This window comes from Copadichromis virginalis, linkage group LG13 (assembly GCF_057382275.1).
Source record: "Copadichromis virginalis isolate Kocher_CV1m ecotype Utaka linkage group LG13, C_Virginalis_male_GT1.1, whole genome shotgun sequence".
Taxonomy (NCBI): Eukaryota; Metazoa; Chordata; class Actinopteri; order Cichliformes; family Cichlidae; genus Copadichromis; species Copadichromis virginalis.
Genome location: NC_140630.1, coordinates 22,745,705 through 22,768,323, shown reverse-complemented (window position 1 = coordinate 22,768,323; position 22,619 = coordinate 22,745,705). Strand labels below are relative to the sequence as shown.

The 22,619-nt window shown below is 42.2% G+C and overlaps 1 protein-coding gene across 1 annotated transcript in view; it reads left to right on the top strand.

Moving 5' to 3' along the window:
- LOC146695690 (filamin-A-like) overlaps positions 1–22,619 on the top strand; it is a 53,910-nt gene that overhangs the window by 23,346 nt on the left and 7,945 nt on the right. The window contains exons 26-46 of the mRNA XM_085478549.1: positions 26–141; positions 3,690–3,831; positions 3,929–3,961; positions 4,048–4,161; positions 4,366–4,481; positions 8,030–8,171; positions 8,269–8,301; positions 8,388–8,501; positions 8,706–8,821; positions 12,378–12,519; positions 12,617–12,649; positions 12,736–12,849; positions 13,054–13,169; positions 16,721–16,858; positions 16,960–17,062; positions 17,145–17,192; positions 17,397–17,512; positions 21,066–21,203; positions 21,305–21,407; positions 21,490–21,537; positions 21,742–21,857. Of these exons, the coding sequence (XP_085334675.1) occupies positions 26–141; positions 3,690–3,831; positions 3,929–3,961; positions 4,048–4,161; positions 4,366–4,481; positions 8,030–8,171; positions 8,269–8,301; positions 8,388–8,501; positions 8,706–8,821; positions 12,378–12,519; positions 12,617–12,649; positions 12,736–12,849; positions 13,054–13,169; positions 16,721–16,858; positions 16,960–17,062; positions 17,145–17,192; positions 17,397–17,512; positions 21,066–21,203; positions 21,305–21,407; positions 21,490–21,537; positions 21,742–21,857 (2,141 nt within the window). The remainder of the gene's footprint in view (positions 1–25; positions 142–3,689; positions 3,832–3,928; positions 3,962–4,047; positions 4,162–4,365; positions 4,482–8,029; positions 8,172–8,268; positions 8,302–8,387; positions 8,502–8,705; positions 8,822–12,377; positions 12,520–12,616; positions 12,650–12,735; positions 12,850–13,053; positions 13,170–16,720; positions 16,859–16,959; positions 17,063–17,144; positions 17,193–17,396; positions 17,513–21,065; positions 21,204–21,304; positions 21,408–21,489; positions 21,538–21,741; positions 21,858–22,619) is intronic.

Genomic DNA, 22,619 nt, shown 5'->3' with positions numbered 1-22,619 from the left:
CATCTGTTTTGTCGGTCTGTCTTAGGAATCTCGTTTGTTCCCAGGGAGATTGGTGAGCACCTTGTTAACATCAAGAAGAACGCCCGTCATGTTCCCAGCAGCCCAATTGCTGTTATGATCAAGCAGTCAGGGATTGGTGACGTGTGCGTGGACCGTGGCTGACCAAAGCCAGGACTTTTCAGCCTTGAGAGTTCATCATTGATGCAGGTATATGCTCAGTGAAAGCATAAATACTGTGATATTTTTCTTTTTAAACATTCAAATAGAATATAATATGAGAATTTCGATGTGAAATTTAACCTTTAAGTGACTAGTACTTTGAGAACTGCCATCAATTACACAATGAAGTTCATTTACATACAGGTTATTGTATTAGTAATGCTATATTGTACATAGAGACAGAATATGACATGAAGGGCTACTGACCACAGAAAAGTAAAAGGTAACTGGGCCTAAAGACTAACGGGAGAGAAACACGCTTTCTGTGATTCTATTTGTGTTTTTGTGCTAATCTTGGATATCTTAGGTTGTCTCATTACTGTCATATATGTCCTGTCATTAAAACACTGGCTTCTAACAACTAACAGTGTCTCGAAAATAATTTAATAAATAAACAAATAATATGGATGCATGACTTTTAACTTGTCTATTTTTTAGGCTGAACACTGCTGCTAATGTGACTTAGGTAAATGGTTTCAGGCTCTCCCCTCCTGAGTTTGACAAACGTTCAGGATCAGAAAATGTGTGACTCACAGGTGCTGTAGCGTATGGCCACAGCTTCACTCTGAGCTCCATCTCCATAGAGTGCAGACAGTGATATCTCATACTCCTTAAGACACAGGACAACAGTTTATTGAGATATTGTATTTTTTTTACTTCATAATATGTACCCCAACAATCCAATAGTTCTTCCCCACCTGTCTCAGGTCGCCTCCACTTAGTGAGGTAAGAAAGATCATCATCAGCTGCAGCTTCCCAGCGCACTGTCATGTCACTGTCTGAGAAATTAGTTACCCTAAGGTCAGAAGGAGGAGGCACCTTCACTAGAAGATTCGTGCAAATTTGATATATTTGACTTCTCTGTTTTTTTTCTCTCTGAATTATTTTTGAAAAGGAAAAATAATAATTTGAATGTGAAGCAAAACATGTATGGTGCTCGGTAAAGATGACACACCGACCCACTCCTTTTTTGTTTTTGTTTTTTGTTTGAGAAAGTTTGTTTTCATATTAAAGCAGTGTCAGTGACGTCATTCTACCCGACTACCACAGGTAAAGAAAAGCCTGAATCTGTAGATCTTTTTCTTTTGTTTTTGTCTAAAACACAAGAAATAAAAAAGGCAAAAAAGCCAGGGAAACATAGGAAATAATGTTTTGTCAGGCAATGACTTGTTGGCACAAGAAGAGTGGTCGTTGGTAGCCATGACAACAAGGAGGTGTGTTTGTTGCTGGCAGGTAAATGAAAAAAAGCAAAGCAAAGAAAAAAAGTCAGGGGAAGCCCAGGCTACGAGGGGTCATCCCTTGGAATTTTCACTCCAAGATCGCCCGCCTGGACCTCCCCCTAGCAGGTGAACATACAGAGGGAAGTGAGCCGAGGGCTCGAACCCGGGCCTGTATGTTGCTAGCCTGCTAGCCCGCCACATGTGGCCACATGACGGGCGAAGAGAATGGGGCAAATTGTTCTATTTAAAGAGCACTACGCGATCAGCCTTTTCCATTAGCTGGAGACCACACATTTTTGCACTCAAAAATAGCGGCGGGGCCTCAGTCTGTCTGTGGGGCATCGGGTATACCGGCCATTTGCCCGGTGGGCCGATGCTCATTTTGCCTTTTAAATGGCCCAATGTTTTGTTGTTGTTGTTGTCTTTTTTTCCTAACTGTGTAAACAGTGAAAGGTGGCGGATTGGACAGATGCTGGCAGACGTGTAAAAATAACTCAGTTGTTTGGTAGTGGCTATGGTGGAGCTTTCACACATTCAGTCAAATTAGCAAGTGGTGGAGGCCAGCAGGTGGATGGGGGAAAGGACTGGAGGTGGAGAGACGCAAGGCGGCCGCCAGTCCGACTGTCAGGTGAAATGAGCTTCAGGTAAGAAGTTATGACCTGCAGTCTATCTGGGTCAAACCAAGTTTAGGTGGAGTTTATTTTCCTTGTGCTAACTTTTTACAGTCAGTTACAGTAACTCGTACTGTGTACTAGCTAGCATGATGGAGTTTCTGTACAGTTGGGTGGGTGCTATGATGTTACTGGTGAACTTTATTTTATTCATATGGTTAGTTAGTAGAGCCAACCGTGCCATAAAAAACGGAATCCTCTGGTATTCAGAGTTAATATTATGCGTTTTGTATTGAGCTGAAAATAAAAGCGATTTGTCCCATACTTCAGCTACAATAAAAAAAAGACAAAAAGCTGGAGTTATTCTGTGTCTTTGCTGCACAGCTGCCTCTTCTTCTCTCGTTCTCCCTCTCCTGCTGCTACTTCAATCATGAAACTGATCAATGATCAGCTGATCGGCGTTTCTGCCACAAGTCCCGTCTCTCTTGCTTGTTTATCTCCCGCTTTGCGCCAGAAAGAGGAAACTAGCAGAGGTCGTGTTAAACAGCAGAAGCGCCTTTAAACTTGATAAGCTGTTGTTAGAATTTATTTAATTCGGTGCAATTACTTTTTCATATAGGACCAAGTATGTTTGGATAGCTTTTTCCCCTTGAAAACTGCCGTTTAATATTAGACATTCTTGTCTAATATTAACATTTATTGATCTGAAACGTGTAAGTGTGACAAATATGGAATAAGATACGAAATGAGAAAGGAGGCAAATATTTTTTCACAGCGCTATAGTCTGTAAATGATCTTTTGGCTATAGTAGATCTTTGACTTGTTCCTTTTTTAATTGTTTGTTTAAAATAGTTTTCTCTAGGTTAAGGCGTACGGTCCAGGCCTACAGAGCAGTGGTCTGGCTGTTGGAAAACCCAGTGAACTCACAGTTGATGCCAAGCAAGGAGGAAAAGCTCCTCTGAAAATTATAGCCCAGGTATATCTGGCTTTGTATATGATCACAAATATGTTAAATATATTGTATGTACCGTATTTTTCGGACTATGAGTCGCACTTAAAATCCTTTAATTATCTCTCAAAAATCGACAGTGCGCCTTATGTATGAATTGTGGTTGTGCTTACTGACCTTGAACCGATTTTATGTAATACACGGCGCTTAAAAATCTGTCAAAAAATGTTTTAGTAGGACTTTGGTAAGCTACGAAGTCGCACCGCTTGATGGATTGTCGGAGCATTACGGCTACGTAGTCAGGAGCCTGGCGGAGTGATACGTACTGTGCTGCAACATAATATTACTGTATTGTGTGTGGATCATGACCCCAAAATGCCACCTGTTAAGAGACATGCTGAGGAAGCGGATTTCAAACTCAAGGCTGTCAGTCACGCAGTAGAACATGAGAATAGAGCAGCTGCGAGAGATTTCAACATGAATGAATCAATGGTACGGAAGTGGAGGAAGCAAGAAGAAAGAGTTGAGTAAAGTTTGACTTATCTGGCTGTTTTGTTTCGCTTAATGCGTTTTATAGTCCAGTGCGCCTCATGTATGAAACCAGACCTGTTCATCGACAGTGCGCCTTATGGTCCGAAAAATACAGTGTGTTAAATCTGATTGAACTATAATCCCTTGTCTTCTGCACAGGATGGTGAAGTCAATTCTGTGGATGTCCAGGTTAAGGATAATAGCAACAGCACATACACCTGCACCCCACGTAAGCCTGTGAAGCACACTGTGATGGTCTCCTGGGGAGACGCTAACATCCCTGAGAGTCCATTCAGGGGGAGTATGCACTCACACACTCTCACTTTCACTCTGGCATGCAAGGTTTGCCTTTTCTTCTCACTGAAAAGTCTCTTGAGTTTTGGTGTTTGTGCCCACAGATGAATATCAGAGCAGGCTGTCATCCAAACAAGGTGAAGGTCTCTGACCCTGGAGTGGCAAAGACGGGCCTGAAAGCCTTCCAGCCAACATACTTCACTGAAGGCGGGCTCTGCTGCAGATATTCCACTGGACATAGGCGAGCTTGACCTCAGCCAGCTGACAGCCCCTCTTACAACACCCTCAGGCCCAGAGGAGCCCTGCCTGCTGAAGATGCTGCGTAACGCTCACATTGGTGAGTGTCCGTCTGATAAGTGAGAAGTTTGCTAAACAATGAGACTCATCAGAATCCAAATACTTTATTAACCCTTAAGTAAAAGACAGAGGGGGAAAGTAATAAAAGTTAAAGCGTGGAGAAAGAAGCAGGAGCAACTGAAACGGGCTGCATGCACACACAAGAATAAGCGTTGTTAACATCTGTTTTGTCGGTCTGTCTTAGGAATCTCGTTTGTTCCCAGGGAGATTGGTGAGCACCTTGTTAACATCAAGAAGAACGCCCGTCATGTTCCCAGCAGCCCAATTGCTGTTATGATCAAGCAGTCAGGGATTGGTGACGTGTGCGTGGACCGTGGCTGACCAAAGCCAGGACTTTTCAGCCTTGAGAGTTTATCATTGATGCAGGTATATGCTCAGTGAAAGCATAAATACTGTGATATTTTTCTTTTTAAACATTCAAATAGAATATAATATGAGAATTTCGATGTGAAATTTAACCTTTAAGTGACTAGTACTTTGAGAACTGCCATCAATTACACAATGAAGTTCATTTACATATAGGTTATTGTATTAGTAATGCTATATTGTACATAGAGACAGAATATGACATGAAGGGCTACTGACCACAGAAAAGTAAAAGGTAACTGGGCCTAAAGACTAACGGGAGAGAAACACGCTTTCTGTGATTCTATTTGTGTTTTTGTGCTAATCTTGGATATCTTAGGTTGTCTCATTACTGTCATATATGTCCTGTCATTAAAACACTGGCTTCTAACAACTAACAGTGTCTCGAAAATAATTTAATAAATAAACAAATAATATGGATGCATGACTTTTAACTTGTCTATTTTTTAGGCTGAACACTGCTGCTAATGTGACTTAGGTAAATGGTTTCAGGCTCTCCCCTCCTGAGTTTGACAAACGTTCAGGATCAGAAAATGTGTGACTCACAGGTGCTGTAGCGTATGGCCACAGCTTCACTCTGAGCTCCATCTCCATAGAGTGCAGACAGTGATATCTCATACTCCTTAAGACACAGGACAACAGTTTATTGAGATATTGTATTTTTTTTACTTCATAATATGTACCCCAACAATCCAATAGTTCTTCCCCACCTGTCTCAGGTCGCCTCCACTTAGTGAGGTAAGAAACATCATCATCAGCTGCAGCTTCCCAGCGCACTGTCATGTCACTGTCTGAGAAATTAGTTACCCTAAGGTCAGAAGGAGGAGGCACCTTCACTAGAAGATTCGTGCAAATTTGATATATTTGACTTCTCTGTTTTTTTTCTCTCTGAATTATTTTTGAAAAGGAAAAATAATAATTTGAATGTGAAGCAAAACATGTATGGTGCTCGGTAAAGATGACACACCGACCCACTCCTTTTTTGTTTTTGTTTTTTGTTTGAGAAAGTTTGTTTTCATATTAAAGCAGTGTCAGTGACGTCATTCTACCCGACTACCACAGGTAAAGAAAAGCCTGAATCTGTAGATCTTTTTCTTTTGTTTTTGTCTAAAACACAAGAAATAAAAAAGGCAAAAAAGCCAGGGAAACATAGGAAATAATGTTTTGTCAGGCAATGACTTGTTGGCACAAGAAGAGTGGTCGTTGGTAGCCATGACAACAAGGAGGTGTGTTTGTTGCTGGCAGGTAAATGAAAAAAAGCAAAGCAAAGAAAAAAAGTCAGGGGAAGCCCAGGCTACGAGGGGTCATCCCTTGGAATTTTCACTCCAAGATCGCCCGCCTGGACCTCCCCCTAGCAGGTGAACATACAGAGGGAAGTGAGCCGAGGGCTCGAACCCGGGCCTGTATGTTGCTAGCCTGCTAGCCCGCCACATGTGGCCACATGACGGGCGAAGAGAATGGGGCAAATTGTTCTATTTAAAGAGCACTACGCGATCAGCCTTTTCCATTAGCTGGAGACCACACATTTTTGCACTCAAAAATAGCGGCGGGGCCTCAGTCTGTCTGTGGGGCATCGGGTATACCGGCCATTTGCCCGGTGGGCCGATGCTAATTTTGCCTTTTAAATGGCCCAATGTTTTGTTGTTGTTGTCTTTTTTTCCTAACTGTGTAAACAGTGAAAGGTGGCGGATTGGACAGATGCTGGCAGACGTGTAAAAATAACTCAGTTGTTTGGTAGTGGCTATGGTGGAGCTTTCACACATTCAGTCAAATTAGCAAGTGGTGGAGGCCAGCAGGTGGATGGGGGAAAGGACTGGAGGTGGAGAGACGCAAGGCGGCCGCCAGTCCGACTGTCAGGTGAAATGAGCTTCAGGTAAGAAGTTATGACCTGCAGTCTATCTGGGTCAAACCAAGTTTAGGTGGAGTTTATTTTCCTTGTGCTAACTTTTTACAGTCAGTTACAGTAACTCGTACTGTGTACTAGCTAGCATGATGGAGTTTCTGTACAGTTGGGTGGGTGCTATGATGTTACTGGTGAACTTTATTTTATTCATATGGTTAGTTAGTAGAGTTGCCAACCGTGCCATAAAAAACGGAATCCTCTGGTATTCAGAGTTAATATTATGCGTTTTGTATTGAGCTGAAAATAAAAGCGATTTGTCCCGTACTTCAGCTACAATAAAAAAAAGACAAAAAGCTGGAGTTATTCTGTGTCTTTGCTGCACAGCTGCCTCTTCTTCTCTCGTTCTCCCTCTCCTGCTGCTACTTCAATCATGAAACTGATCAATGATCAGCTGATCGGCGTTTCTGCCACAAGTCCCGTCTCTCTTGCTTGTTTATCTCCCGCTTTGCGCCAGAAAGAGGAAACTAGCAGAGGTCGTGTTAAACAGCAGAAGCGCCTTTAAACTTGATAAGCTGTTGTTAGAATTTATTTAATTCGGTGCAATTACTTTTTCATATAGGACCAAGTATGTTTGGATAGCTTTTTCCCCTTGAAAACTGCCGTTTAATATTAGACATTCTTGTCTAATATTAACATTTATTGATCTGAAACGTGTAAGTGTGACAAATATGGAATAAGATACGAAATGAGAAAGGAGGCAAATATTTTTTCACAGCGCTATAGTCTGTAAATGATCTTTTGGCTATAGTAGATCTTTGACTTGTTCCTTTTTTAATTGTTTGTTTAAAATAGTTTTCTCTAGGTTAAGGCGTACGGTCCAGGCCTACAGAGCAGTGGTCTGGCTGTTGGAAAACCCAGTGAACTCACAGTTGATGCCAAGCAAGGAGGAAAAGCTCCTCTGAAAATTATAGCCCAGGTATATCTGGCTTTGTATATGATCACAAATATGTTAAATATATTGTATGTACCGTATTTTTCGGACTATGAGTCGCACTTAAAATCCTTTAATTATCTCTCAAAAATCGACAGTGCGCCTTATGTATGAATTGTGGTTGTGCTTACTGACCTTGAACCGATTTTATGTAATACACGGCGCTTAAAAATCTGTCAAAAAATGTTTTAGTACGACTTTGGTAAGCTACGAAGTCGCACCGCTTGATGGATTGTCGGAGCATTACGGCTACGTAGTCAGGAGCCTGGCGGAGTGATACGTACTGTGCTGCAACATAATATTACTGTATTGTGTGTGGATCATGACCCCAAAATGCCACCTGTTAAGAGACATGCTGACGAAGCGGATTTCAAACTCAAGGCTGTCAGTCACGCAGTAGAACATGAGAATAGAGCAGCTGCGAGAGATTTCAACATGAATGAATCAATGGTACGGAAGTGGAAGAAGCAAGAAGAAAGAGTTGAGTAAAGTTTGACTTATCTGGCTGTTTTGTTTCGCTTAATGCGTTTTATAGTCCAGTGCGCCTCATGTATGAAACCAGACCTGTTCATCGACAGTGCGCCTTATGGTCCGAAAAATACAGTGTGTTAAATCTGATTGAACTATAATCCCTTGTCTTCTGCACAGGATGGTGAAGTCAATTCTGTGGATGTCCAGGTTAAGGATAATAGCAACAGCACATACACCTGCACCCCACGTAAGCCTGTGAAGCACACTGTGATGGTCTCCTGGGGAGACGCTAACATCCCTGAGAGTCCATTCAGGGGGAGTATGCACTCACACACTCTCACTTTCACTCTGGCATGCAAGGTTTGCCTTTTCTTCTCACTGAAAAGTCTCTTGAGTTTTGGTGTTTGTGCCCACAGATGAATATCAGAGCAGGCTGTCATCCAAACAAGGTGAAGGTCTCTGACCCTGGAGTGGCAAAGACGGGCCTGAAAGCCTTCCAGCCAACATACTTCACTGAAGGCGGGCTCTGCTGCAGATATTCCACTGGACATAGGCGAGCTTGACCTCAGCCAGCTGACAGCCCCTCTTACAACACCCTCAGGCCCAGAGGAGCCCTGCCTGCTGAAGATGCTGCGTAACGCTCACATTGGTGAGTGTCCGTCTGATAAGTGAGAAGTTTGCTAAACAATGAGACTCATCAGAATCCAAATACTTTATTAACCCTTAAGTAAAAGACAGAGGGGGAAAGTAATAAAAGTTAAAGCGTGGAGAAAGAAGCAGGAGCAACTGAAACGGGCTGCATGCACACACAAGAATAAGCGTTGTTAACATCTGTTTTGTCGGTCTGTCTTAGGAATCTCGTTTGTTCCCAGGGAGATTGGTGAGCACCTTGTTAACATCAAGAAGAACGCCCGTCATGTTCCCAGCAGCCCAATTGCTGTTATGATCAAGCAGTCAGGGATTGGTGACGTGTGCGTGTGCGTGGACCGTGGCTGACCAAAGCCAGGACTTTTCAGCCTTGAGAGTTCATCATTGATGCAGGTATATGCTCAGTGAAAGCATAAATACTGTGATATTTTTCTTTTTAAACATTCAAATAGAATATAATATGAGAATTTCGATGTGAAATTTAACCTTTAAGTGACTAGTACTTTGAGAACTGCCATCAATTACACAATGAAGTTCATTTACATACAGGTTATTGTATTAGTAATGCTATATTGTACATAGAGACAGAATATGACATGAAGGGCTACTGACCACAGAAAAGTAAAAGGTAACTGGGCCTAAAGACTAACGGGAGAGAAACACGCTTTCTGTGATTCTATTTGTGTTTTTGTGCTAATCTTGGATATCTTAGGTTGTCTCATTACTGTCATATATGTCCTGTCATTAAAACACTGGCTTCTAACAACTAACAGTGTCTCGAAAATAATTTAATAAATAAACAAATAATATGGATGCATGACTTTTAACTTGTCTATTTTTTAGGCTGAACACTGCTGCTAATGTGACTTAGGTAAATGGTTTCAGGCTCTCCCCTCCTGAGTTTGACAAACGTTCAGGATCAGAAAATGTGTGACTCACAGGTGCTGTAGCGTATGGCCACAGCTTCACTCTGAGCTCCATCTCCATAGAGTGCAGACAGTGATATCTCATACTCCTTAAGACACAGGACAACAGTTTATTGAGATATTGTATTTTTTTTACTTCATAATATGTACCCCAACAATCCAATAGTTCTTCCCCACCTGTCTCGGGTCGCCTCCACTTAGTGAGGTAAGAAACATCATCATCAGCTGCAGCTTCCCAGCGCACTGTCATGTCACTGTCTGAGAAATTAGTTACCCTAAGGTCAGAAGGAGGAGGCACCTTCACTAGAAGATTCGTGCAAATTTGATATATTTGACTTCTCTGTTTTTTTTCTCTCTGAATTATTTTTGAAAAGGAAAAATAATAATTTGAATGTGAAGCAAAACATGTATGGTGCTCGGTAAAGATGACACACCGACCCACTCCTTTTTTGTTTTTGTTTTTTGTTTGAGAAAGTTTGTTTTCATATTAAAGCAGTGTCAGTGACGTCATTCTACCCGACTACCACAGGTAAAGAAAAGCCTGAATCTGTAGATCTTTTTCTTTTGTTTTTGTCTAAAACACAAGAAATAAAAAAGGCAAAAAAGCCAGGGAAACATAGGAAATAATGTTTTGTCAGGCAATGACTTGTTGGCACAAGAAGAGTGGTCGTTGGTAGCCATGACAACAAGGAGGTGTGTTTGTTGCTGGCAGGTAAATGAAAAAAAGCAAAGCAAAGAAAAAAAGTCAGGGGAAGCCCAGGCTACGAGGGGTCATCCCTTGGAATTTTCACTCCAAGATCGCCCGCCTGGACCTCCCCCTAGCAGGTGAACATACAGAGGGAAGTGAGCCGAGGGCTCGAACCCGGGCCTGTATGTTGCTAGCCTGCTAGCCCGCCACATGTGGCCACATGACGGGCGAAGAGAATGGGGCAAATTGTTCTATTTAAAGAGCACTACGCGATCAGCCTTTTCCATTAGCTGGAGACCACACATTTTTGCACTCAAAAATAGCGGCGGGGCCTCAGTCTGTCTGTGGGGCATCGGGTATACCGGCCATTTGCCCGGTGGGCCGATGCTCATTTTGCCTTTTAAATGGCCCAATGTTTTGTTGTTGTTGTTGTTGTCTTTTTTTCCTAACTGTGTAAACAGTGAAAGGTGGCGGATTGGACAGATGCTGGCAGACGTGTAAAAATAACTCAGTTGTTTGGTAGTGGCTATGGTGGAGCTTTCACACATTCAGTCAAATTAGCAAGTGGTGGAGGCCAGCAGGTGGATGGGGGAAAGGACTGGAGGTGGAGAGACGCAAGGCGGCCGCCAGTCCGACTGTCAGGTGAAATGAGCTTCAGGTAAGAAGTTATGACCTGCAGTCTATCTGGGTCAAACCAAGTTTAGGTGGAGTTTATTTTCCTTGTGCTAACTTTTTACAGTCAGTTACAGTAACTCGTACTGTGTACTAGCTAGCATGATGGAGTTTCTGTACAGTTGGGTGGGTGCTATGATGTTACTGGTGAACTTTATTTTATTCATATGGTTAGTTAGTAGAGCCAACCGTGCCATAAAAAACGGAATCCTCTGGTATTCAGAGTTAATATTATGCGTTTTGTATTGAGCTGAAAATAAAAGCGATTTGTCCCATACTTCAGCTACAATAAAAAAAAGACAAAAAGCTGGAGTTATTCTGTGTCTTTGCTGCACAGCTGCCTCTTCTTCTCTCGTTCTCCCTCTCCTGCTGCTACTTCAATCATGAAACTGATCAATGATCAGCTGATCGGCGTTTCTGCCACAAGTCCCGTCTCTCTTGCTTGTTTATCTCCCGCTTTGCGCCAGAAAGAGGAAACTAGCAGAGGTCGTGTTAAACAGCAGAAGCGCCTTTAAACTTGATAAGCTGTTGTTAGAATTTATTTAATTCGGTGCAATTACTTTTTCATATAGGACCAAGTATGTTTGGATAGCTTTTTCCCCTTGAAAACTGCCGTTTAATATTAGACATTCTTGTCTAATATTAACATTTATTGATCTGAAACGTGTAAGTGTGACAAATATGGAATAAGATACGAAATGAGAAAGGAGGCAAATATTTTTTCACAGCGCTATAGTCTGTAAATGATCTTTTGGCTATAGTAGATCTTTGACTTGTTCCTTTTTTAATTGTTTGTTTAAAATAGTTTTCTCTAGGTTAAGGCGTACGGTCCAGGCCTACAGAGCAGTGGTCTGGCTGTTGGAAAACCCAGTGAACTCACAGTTGATGCCAAGCAAGGAGGAAAAGCTCCTCTGAAAATTATAGCCCAGGTATATCTGGCTTTGTATATGATCACAAATATGTTAAATATATTGTATGTACCGTATTTTTCGGACTATGAGTCGCACTTAAAATCCTTTAATTATCTCTCAAAAATCGACAGTGCGCCTTATGTATGAATTGTGGTTGTGCTTACTGACCTTGAACCGATTTTATGTAATACACGGCGCTTAAAAATCTGTCAAAAAATGTTTTAGTACGACTTTGGTAAGCTACGAAGTCGCACCGCTTGATGGATTGTCGGAGCATTACGGCTACGTAGTCAGGAGCCTGGCGGAGTGATAGTACTGTGCTGCAACATAATATTACTGTATTGTGTGTGGATCATGACCCCAAAATGCCACCTGTTAAGAGACATGCTGACGAAGCGGATTTCAAACTCAAGGCTGTCAGTCACGCAGTAGAACATGAGAATAGAGCAGCTGCGAGAGATTTCAACATGAATGAATCAATGGTACGGAAGTGGAGGAAGCAAGAAGAAAGAGTTGAGTAAAGTTTGACTTATCTGGCTGTTTTGTTTCGCTTAATGCGTTTTATAGTCCAGTGCGCCTCATGTATGAAACCAGACCTGTTCATCGACAGTGCGCCTTATGGTCCGAAAAATACAGTGTGTTAAATCTGATTGAACTATAATCCCTTGTCTTCTGCACAGGATGGTGAAGTCAATTCTGTGGATGTCCAGGTTAAGGATAATAGCAACAGCACATACACCTGCACCCCACGTAAGCCTGTGAAGCACACTGTGATGGTCTCCTGGGGAGACGCTAACATCCCTGAGAGTCCATTCAGGGGGAGTATGCACTCACACACTCTCACTTTCACTCTGGCATGCAAGGTTTGCCTTTTCTTCTCACTGAAAAGTCTCTTGAGTTTTGGTGTTTGTGCCCACAGATGAATATCAGAGCAGGCTGTCATCCAAACAAGGTGAAGGTCTCTGACCCTGGAGTGGCAAAGACGGGCCTGAAAGCCTTCCAGCCAACATACTTCACTGAAGGCGGGCTCTGCTGCAGATATTCCACTGGACATAGGCGAGCTTGACCTCAGCCAGCTGACAGCCCCTCTTACAACACCCTCAGGCCCAGAGGAGCCCTGCCTGCTGAAGATGCTGCGTAACGCTCACATTGGTGAGTGTCCGTCTGATAAGTGAGAAGTTTGCTAAACAATGAGACTCATCAGAATCCAAATACTTTATTAACCCTTAAGTAAAAGACAGAGGGGGAAAGTAATAAAAGTTAAAGCGTGGAGAAAGAAGCAGGAGCAACTGAAACGGGCTGCATGCACACACAAGAATAAGCGTTGTTAACATCTGTTTTGTCGGTCTGTCTTAGGAATCTCGTTTGTTCCCAGGGAGATTGGTGAGCACCTTGTTAACATCAAGAAGAACGCCCGTCATGTTCCCAGCAGCCCAATTGCTGTTATGATCAAGCAGTCAGGGATTGGTGACGTGTGCGTGGACCGTGGCTGACCAAAGCCAGGACTTTTCAGCCTTGAGAGTTTATCATTGATGCAGGTATATGCTCAGTGAAAGCATAAATACTGTGATATTTTTCTTTTTAAACATTCAAATAGAATATAATATGAGAATTTCGATGTGAAATTTAACCTTTAAGTGACTAGTACTTTGAGAACTGCCATCAATTACACAATGAAGTTCATTTACATATAGGTTATTGTATTAGTAATGCTATATTGTACATAGAGACAGAATATGACATGAAGGGCTACTGACCACAGAAAAGTAAAAGGTAACTGGGCCTAAAGACTAACGGGAGAGAAACACGCTTTCTGTGATTCTATTTGTGTTTTTGTGCTAATCTTGGATATCTTAGGTTGTCTCATTACTGTCATATATGTCCTGTCATTAAAACACTGGCTTCTAACAACTAACAGTGTCTCGAAAATAATTTAATAAATAAACAAATAATATGGATGCATGACTTTTAACTTGTCTATTTTTTAGGCTGAACACTGCTGCTAATGTGACTTAGGTAAATGGTTTCAGGCTCTCCCCTCCTGAGTTTGACAAACGTTCAGGATCAGAAAATGTGTGACTCACAGGTGCTGTAGCGTATGGCCACAGCTTCACTCTGAGCTCCATCTCCATAGAGTGCAGACAGTGATATCTCATACTCCTTAAGACACAGGACAACAGTTTATTGAGATATTGTATTTTTTTTACTTCATAATATGTACCCCAACAATCCAATAGTTCTTCCCCACCTGTCTCAGGTCGCCTCCACTTAGTGAGGTAAGAAACATCATCATCAGCTGCAGCTTCCCAGCGCACTGTCATGTCACTGTCTGAGAAATTAGTTACCCTAAGGTCAGAAGGAGGAGGCACCTTCACTAGAAGATTCGTGCAAATTTGATATATTTGACTTCTCTGTTTTTTTTCTCTCTGAATTATTTTTGAAAAGGAAAAATAATAATTTGAATGTGAAGCAAAACATGTATGGTGCTCGGTAAAGATGACACACCGACCCACTCCTTTTTTGTTTTTGTTTTTTGTTTGAGAAAGTTTGTTTTCATATTAAAGCAGTGTCAGTGACGTCATTCTACCCGACTACCACAGGTAAAGAAAAGCCTGAATCTGTAGATCTTTTTCTTTTGTTTTTGTCTAAAACACAAGAAATAAAAAAGGCAAAAAAGCCAGGGAAACATAGGAAATAATGTTTTGTCAGGCAATGACTTGTTGGCACAAGAAGAGTGGTCGTTGGTAGCCATGACAACAAGGAGGTGTGTTTGTTGCTGGCAGGTAAATGAAAAAAAGCAAAGCAAAGAAAAAAAGTCAAGGGAAGCCCAGGCTACGAGGGGTCATCCCTTGGAATTTTCACTCCAAGATCGCCCGCCTGGACCTCCCCCTAGCAGGTGAACATACAGAGGGAAGTGAGCCGAGGGCTCGAACCCGGGCCTGTATGTTGCTAGCCTGCTAGCCCGCCACATGTGGCCACATGACGGGCGAAGAGAATGGGGCAAATTGTTCTATTTAAAGAGCACTACGCGATCAGCCTTTTCCATTAGCTGGAGACCACACATTTTTGCACTCAAAAATAGCGGCGGGGCCTCAGTCTGTCTGTGGGGCATCGGGTATACCGGCCATTTGCCCGGTGGGCCGATGCTCATTTTGCCTTTTAAATGGCCCAATGTTTTGTTGTTGTTGTTGTCTTTTTTTCCTAACTGTGTAAACAGTGAAAGGTGGCGGATTGGACAGATGCTGGCAGACGTGTAAAAAGAACTCAGTTGTTTGGTAGTGGCTATGGTGGAGCTTTCACACATTCAGTCAAATTAGCAAGTGGTGGAGGCCAGCAGGTGGATGGGGGAAAGGACTGGAGGTGGAGAGACGCAAGGCGGCCGCCAGTCCGACTGTCAGGTGAAATGAGCTTCAGGTAAGAAGTTATGACCTGCAGTCTATCTGGGTCAAACCAAGTTTAGGTGGAGTTTATTTTCCTTGTGCTAACTTTTTACAGTCAGTTACAGTAACTCGTACTGTGTACTAGCTAGCATGATGGAGTTTCTGTACAGTTGGGTGGGTGCTATGATGTTACTGGTGAACTTTATTTTATTCATATGGTTAGTTAGTAGAGTTGCCAACCGTGCCATAAAAAACGGAATCCTCTGGTATTCAGAGTTAATATTATGCGTTTTGTATTGAGCTGAAAATAAAAGCGATTTGTCCCGTACTTCAGCTACAATAAAAAAAAGACAAAAAGCTGGAGTTATTCTGTGTCTTTGCTGCACAGCTGCCTCTTCTTCTCTCGTTCTCCCTCTCCTGCTGCTACTTCAATCATGAAACTGATCAATGATCAGCTGATCGGCGTTTCTGCCACAAGTCCCGTCTCTCTTGCTTGTTTATCTCCCGCTTTGCGCCAGAAAGAGGAAACTAGCAGAGGTCGTGTTAAACAGCAGAAGCGCCTTTAAACTTGATAAGCTGTTGTTAGAATTTATTTAATTCGGTGCAATTACTTTTTCATATAGGACCAAGTATGTTTGGATAGCTTTTTCCCCTTGAAAACTGCCGTTTAATATTAGACATTCTTGTCTAATATTAACATTTATTGATCTGAAACGTGTAAGTGTGACAAATATGGAATAAGATACGAAATGAGAAAGGAGGCAAATATTTTTTCACAGCGCTATAGTCTGTAAATGATCTTTTGGCTATAGTAGATCTTTGACTTGTTCCTTTTTTAATTGTTTGTTTAAAATAGTTTTCTCTAGGTTAAGGCGTACGGTCCAGGCCTACAGAGCAGTGGTCTGGCTGTTGGAAAACCCAGTGAACTCACAGTTGATGCCAAGCAAGGAGGAAAAGCTCCTCTGAAAATTATAGCCCAGGTATATCTGGCTTTGTATATGATCACAAATATGTTAAATATATTGTATGTACCGTATTTTTCGGACTATGAGTCGCACTTAAAATCCTTTAATTATCTCTCAAAAATCGACAGTGCGCCTTATGTATGAATTGTGGTTGTGCTTACTGACCTTGAACCGATTTTATGTAATACACGGCGCTTAAAAATCTGTCAAAAAATGTTTTAGTAGGACTTTGGTAAGCTACGAAGTCGCACCGCTTGATGGATTGTCGGAGCATTACGGCTACGTAGTCAGGAGCCTGGCGGAGTGATACGTACTGTGCTGCAACATAATATTACTGTATTGTGTGTGGATCATGACCCCAAAATGCCACCTGTTAAGAGACATGCTGACGAAGCGGATTTCAAACTCAAGGCTGTCAGTCACGCAGTAGAACATGAGAATAGAGCAGCTGCGAGAGATTTCAACATGAATGAATCAATGGTACGGAAGTGGAGGAAGCAAGAAGAAAGAGTTGAGTAAAGTTTGACTTATCTGGCTGTTTTGTTTCGCTTAATGCGTTTTATAGTCCAGTGCGCCTCATGTATGAAACCAGACCTGTTCATCGACAGTGCGCCTTATGGTCCGAAAAATACAGTGTGTTAAATCTGATTGAACTATAATCCCTTGTCTTCTGCACAGGATGGTGAAGTCAATTCTGTGGATGTCCAGGTTAAGGATAATAGCAACAGCACATACACCTGCACCCCACGTAAGCCTGTGAAGCACACTGTGATGGTCTCCTGGGGAGACGCTAACATCCCTGAGAGTCCATTCAGGGTGAGTATGCACTCACACACTCTCACTTTCACTCTGGCATGCAAGGTTTGCCTTTTCTTCTCACTGAAAAGTCTCTTGAGTTTTGGTGTTTGTGCCCACAGATGAATATCAGAGCAGGCTGTCATCCAAACAAGGTGAAGGTCTCTGACCCTGGAGTGGCAAAGACGGGCCTGAAAGCCTTCCAGCCAACATACTTCACTGAAGGCGGGCTCTGCTGCAGATATTCCACTGGACATAGGAGAGCTTGACCTCAGCCAGCTGACAGCCCCTCTTACAACACCCTCAGGCCCAGAGGAGCCCTGCCTGCTGAAGATGCTGCGTAACGCTCACATTGGTGAGTGTCCGTCTGATAAGTGAGAAGTTTGCTAAACAATGAGACTCATCAGAATCCAAATACTTTATTAACCCTTAAGTAAAAGACAGAGGGGGAAAGTAATAAAAGTTAAAGCGTGGAGAAAGAAGCAGGAGCAACTGAAACGGGCTGCATGCACACACAAGAATAAGCGTTGTTAACATCTGTTTTGTCGGTCTGTCTTAGGAATCTCGTTTGTTCCCAGGGAGATTGGTGAGCACCTTGTTAACATCAAGAAGAACGCCCGTCATGTTCCCAGCAGCCCAATTGCTGTTATGATCAAGCAGTCAGGGATTGGTGACGTGTGCGTGTGCGTGGACCGTGGCTGACCAAAGCCAGGACTTTTCAGCCTTGAGAGTTCATCATTGATGCAGGTATATGCTCAGTGAAAGCATAAATACTGTGATATTTTTCTTTTTAAACATTCAAATAGAATATAATATGAGAATTTCGATGTGAAATTTAACCTTTAAGTGACTAGTACTTTGAGAACTGCCATCAATTACACAATGAAGTTCATTTACATACAGGTTATTGTATTAGTAATGCTATATTGTACATAGAGACAGAATATGACATGAAGGGCTACTGACCACAGAAAAGTAAAAGGTAACTGGGCCTAAAGACTAACGGGAGAGAAACACGCTTTCTGTGATTCTATTTGTGTTTTTGTGCTAATCTTGGATATCTTAGGTTGTCTCATTACTGTCATATATGTCCTGTCATTAAAACACTGGCTTCTAACAACTAACAGTGTCTCGAAAATAATTTAATAAATAAACAAATAATATGGATGCATGACTTTTAACTTGTCTATTTTTTAGGCTGAACACTGCTGCTAATGTGACTTAGGTAAATGGTTTCAGGCTCTCCCCTCCTGAGTTTGACAAACGTTCAGGATCAGAAAATGTGTGACTCACAGGTGCTGTAGCGTATGGCCACAGCTTCACTCTGAGCTCCATCTCCATAGAGTGCAGACAGTGATATCTCATACTCCTTAAGACACAGGACAACAGTTTATTGAGATATTGTATTTTTTTTACTTCATAATATGTACCCCAACAATCCAATAGTTCTTCCCCACCTGTCTCAGGTCGCCTCCACTTAGTGAGGTAAGAAACATCATCATCAGCTGCAGCTTCCCAGCGCACTGTCATGTCACTGTCTGAGAAATTAGTTACCCTAAGGTCAGAAGGAGGAGGCACCTTCACTAGAAGATTCGTGCAAATTTGATATATTTGACTTCTCTGTTTTTTTTCTCTCTGAATTATTTTTGAAAAGGAAAAATAATAATTTGAATGTGAAGCAAAACATGTATGGTGCTCGGTAAAGATGACACACCGACCCACTCCTTTTTTGTTTTTGTTTTTTGTTTGAGAAAGTTTGTTTTCATATTAAAGCAGTGTCAGTGACGTCATTCTACCCGACTACCACAGGTAAAGAAAAGCCTGAATCTGTAGATCTTTTTCTTTTGTTTTTGTCTAAAACACAAGAAATAAAAAAGGCAAAAAAGCCAGGGAAACATAGGAAATAATGTTTTGTCAGGCAATGACTTGTTGGCACAAGAAGAGTGGTCGTTGGTAGCCATGACAACAAGGAGGTGTGTTTGTTGCTGGCAGGTAAATGAAAAAAAGCAAAGCAAAGCAAAAAAGTCAGGGGAAGCCCAGGCTACGAGGGGTCATCCCTTGGAATTTTCACTCCAAGATCGCCCGCCTGGACCTCCCCCTAGCAGGTGAACATACAGAGGGAAGTGAGCCGAGGGCTCGAACCCGGGCCTGTATGTTGCTAGCCTGCTAGCCCGCCACATGTGGCCACATGACGGGCGAAGAGAATGGGGCAAATTGTTCTATTTAAAGAGCACTACGCGATCAGCCTTTTCCATTAGCTGGAGACCACACATTTTTGCACTCAAAAATAGCGGCGGGGCCTCAGTCTGTCTGTGGGGCATCGGGTATACCGGCCATTTGCCCGGTGGGCCGATGCTAATTTTGCCTTTTAAATGGCCCAATGTTTTGTTGTTGTTGTTGTCTTTTTTTCCTAACTGTGTAAACAGTGAAAGGTGGCGGATTGGACAGATGCTGGCAGACATGTAAAAATAACTCAGTTGTTTGGTAGTGGCTATGGTGGAGCTTTCACACATTCAGTCAAATTAGCAAGTGGTGGAGGCCAGCAGGTGGATGGGGGAAAGGACTGGAGGTGGAGAGACGCAAGGCGGCCGCCAGTCCGACTGTCAGGTGAAATGAGCTTCAGGTAAGAAGTTATGACCTGCAGTCTATCTGGGTCAAACCAAGTTTAGGTGGAGTTTATTTTCCTTGTGCTAACTTTTTACAGTCAGTTACAATAACTCGTACTGTGTACTAGCTAGCATGATGGAGTTTCTGTACAGTTGGGTGGGTGCTATGATGTTACTGGTGAACTTTATTTTATTCATATGGTTAGTTAGTAGAGCCAACCGTGCCATAAAAAACGGAATCCTCTGGTATTCAGAGTTAATATTATGCGTTTTGTATTGAGCTGAAAATAAAAGCGATTTGTCCCATACTTCAGCTACAATAAAAAAAGACAAAAAGCTGGAGTTATTCTGTGTCTTTGCTGCACAGCTGCCTCTTCTTCTCTCGTTCTCCCTCTCCTGCTGCTACTTCAATCATGAAACTGATCAATGATCAGCTGATCGGCATTTCTGCCACAAGTCCCGTCTCTCTTGCTTGTTTATCTCCCGCTTTGCGCCAGAAAGAGGAAACTAGCAGAGGTCGTGTTAAACAGCAGAAGCGCCTTTAAACTTGATAAGCTGTTGTTAGAATTTATTTAATTCGGTGCAATTACTTTTTCATATAGGACCAAGTATGTTTGGATAGCTTTTTCCCCTTGAAAACTGCCGTTTAATATTAGACATTCTTGTCTAATATTAACATTTATTGATCTGAAACGTGTAAGTGTGACAAATATGGAATAAGATACGAAATGAGAAAGGAGGCAAATATTTTTTCACAGCGCTATAGTCTGTAAATGATCTTTTGGCTATAGTAGATCTTTGACTTGTTCCTTTTTTAATTGTTTGTTTAAAATAGTTTTCTCTAGGTTAAGGCGTACGGTCCAGGCCTACAGAGCAGTGGTCTGGCTGTTGGAAAACCCAGTGAACTCACAGTTGATGCCAAGCAAGGAGGAAAAGCTCCTCTGAAAATTATAGCCCAGGTATATCTGGCTTTGTATATGATCACAAATATGTTAAATATATTGTATGTACCGTATTTTTCGGACTATGAGTCGCACTTAAAATCCTTTAATTATCTCTCAAAAATCGACAGTGCGCCTTATGTATGAATTGTGGTTGTGCTTACTGACCTTGAACCGATTTTATGTAATACACGGCGCTTAAAAATCTGTCAAAAAATGTTTTAGTAGGACTTTGGTAAGCTACGAAGTCGCACCGCTTGATGGATTGTCGGAGCATTACGGCTACGTAGTCAGGAGCCTGGCGGAGTGATACGTACTGTGCTGCAACATAATATTACTGTATTGTGTGTGGATCATGACCCCAAAATGCCACCTGTTAAGAGACATGCTGACGAAGCGGATTTCAAACTCAAGGCTGTCAGTCACGCAGTAGAACATGAGAATAGAGCAGCTGTGAGAGATTTCAACATGAATGAATCAATGGTACGGAAGTGGAGGAAGCAAGAAGAAAGAGTTGAGTAAAGTTTGACTTATCTGGCTGTTTTGTTTCGCTTAATGCGTTTTATAGTCCAGTGCGCCTCATGTATGAAACCAGACCTGTTCATCGACAGTGCGCCTTATGGTCCGAAAAATACAGTGTGTTAAATCTGATTGAACTATAATCCCTTGTCTTCTGCACAGGATGGTGAAGTCAATTCTGTGGATGTCCAGGTTAAGGATAATAGCAACAGCACATACACCTGCACCCCACGTAAGCCTGTGAAGCACACTGTGATGGTCTCCTGGGGAGACGCTAACATCCCTGAGAGTCCATTCAGGGTGAGTATGCACTCACACACTCTCACTTTCACTCTGGCATGCAAGGTTTGCCTTTTCTTCTCACTGAAAAGTCTCTTGAGTTTTGGTGTTTGTGCCCACAGATGAATATCAGAGCAGGCTGTCATCCAAACAAGGTGAAGGTCTCTGACCCTGGAGTGGCAAAGACGGGCCTGAAAGCCTTCCAGCCAACATACTTCACTGAAGGCGGGCTCTGCTGCAGATATTCCACTGGACATAGGCGAGCTTGACCTCAGCCAGCTGACAGCCCCTCTTACAACACCCTCAGGCCCAGAGGAGCCCTGCCTGCTGAAGATGCTGCGTAACGCTCACATTGGTGAGTGTCCGTCTGATAAGTGAGAAGTTTGCTAAACAATGAGACTCATCAGAATCCAAATACTTTATTAACCCTTAAGTAAAAGACAGAGGGGGAAAGTAATAAAAGTTAAAGCGTGGAGAAAGAAGCAGGAGCAACTGAAACGGGCTGCATGCACACACAAGAATAAGCGTTGTTAACATCTGTTTTGTCGGTCTGTCTTAGGAATCTCGTTTGTTCCCAGGGAGATTGGTGAGCACCTTGTTAACATCAAGAAGAACGCCCGTCATGTTCCCAGCAGCCCAATTGCTGTTATGATCAAGCAGTCAGGGATTGGTGACGTGTGCGTGGACCGTGGCTGACCAAAGCCAGGACTTTTCAGCCTTGAGAGTTCATCATTGATGCAGGTATATGCTCAGTGAAAGCATAAATACTGTGATATTTTTCTTTTTAAACATTCAAATAGAATATAATATGAGAATTTCGATGTGAAATTTAACCTTTAAGTGACTAGTACTTTGAGAACTGCCATCAATTACACAATGAAGTTCATTTACATACAGGTTATTGTATTAGTAATGCTATATTGTACATAGAGACAGAATATGACATGAAGGGCTACTGACCACAGAAAAGTAAAAGGTAACTGGGCCTAAAGACTAACGGGAGAGAAACACGCTTTCTGTGATTCTATTTGTGTTTTTGTGCTAATCTTGGATATCTTAGGTTGTCTCATTACTGTCATATATGTCCTGTCATTAAAACACTGGCTTCTAACAACTAACAGTGTCTCGAAAATAATTTAATAAATAAACAAATAATATGGATGCATGACTTTTAACTTGTCTATTTTTTAGGCTGAACACTGCTGCTAATGTGACTTAGGTAAATGGTTTCAGGCTCTCCCCTCCTGAGTTTGACAAACGTTCAGGATCAGAAAATGTGTGACTCACAGGTGCTGTAGCGTATGGCCACAGCTTCACTCTGAGCTCCATCTCCATAGAGTGCAGACAGTGATATCTCATACTCCTTAAGACACAGGACAACAGTTTATTGAGATATTGTATTTTTTTTACTTCATAATATGTACCCCAACAATCCAA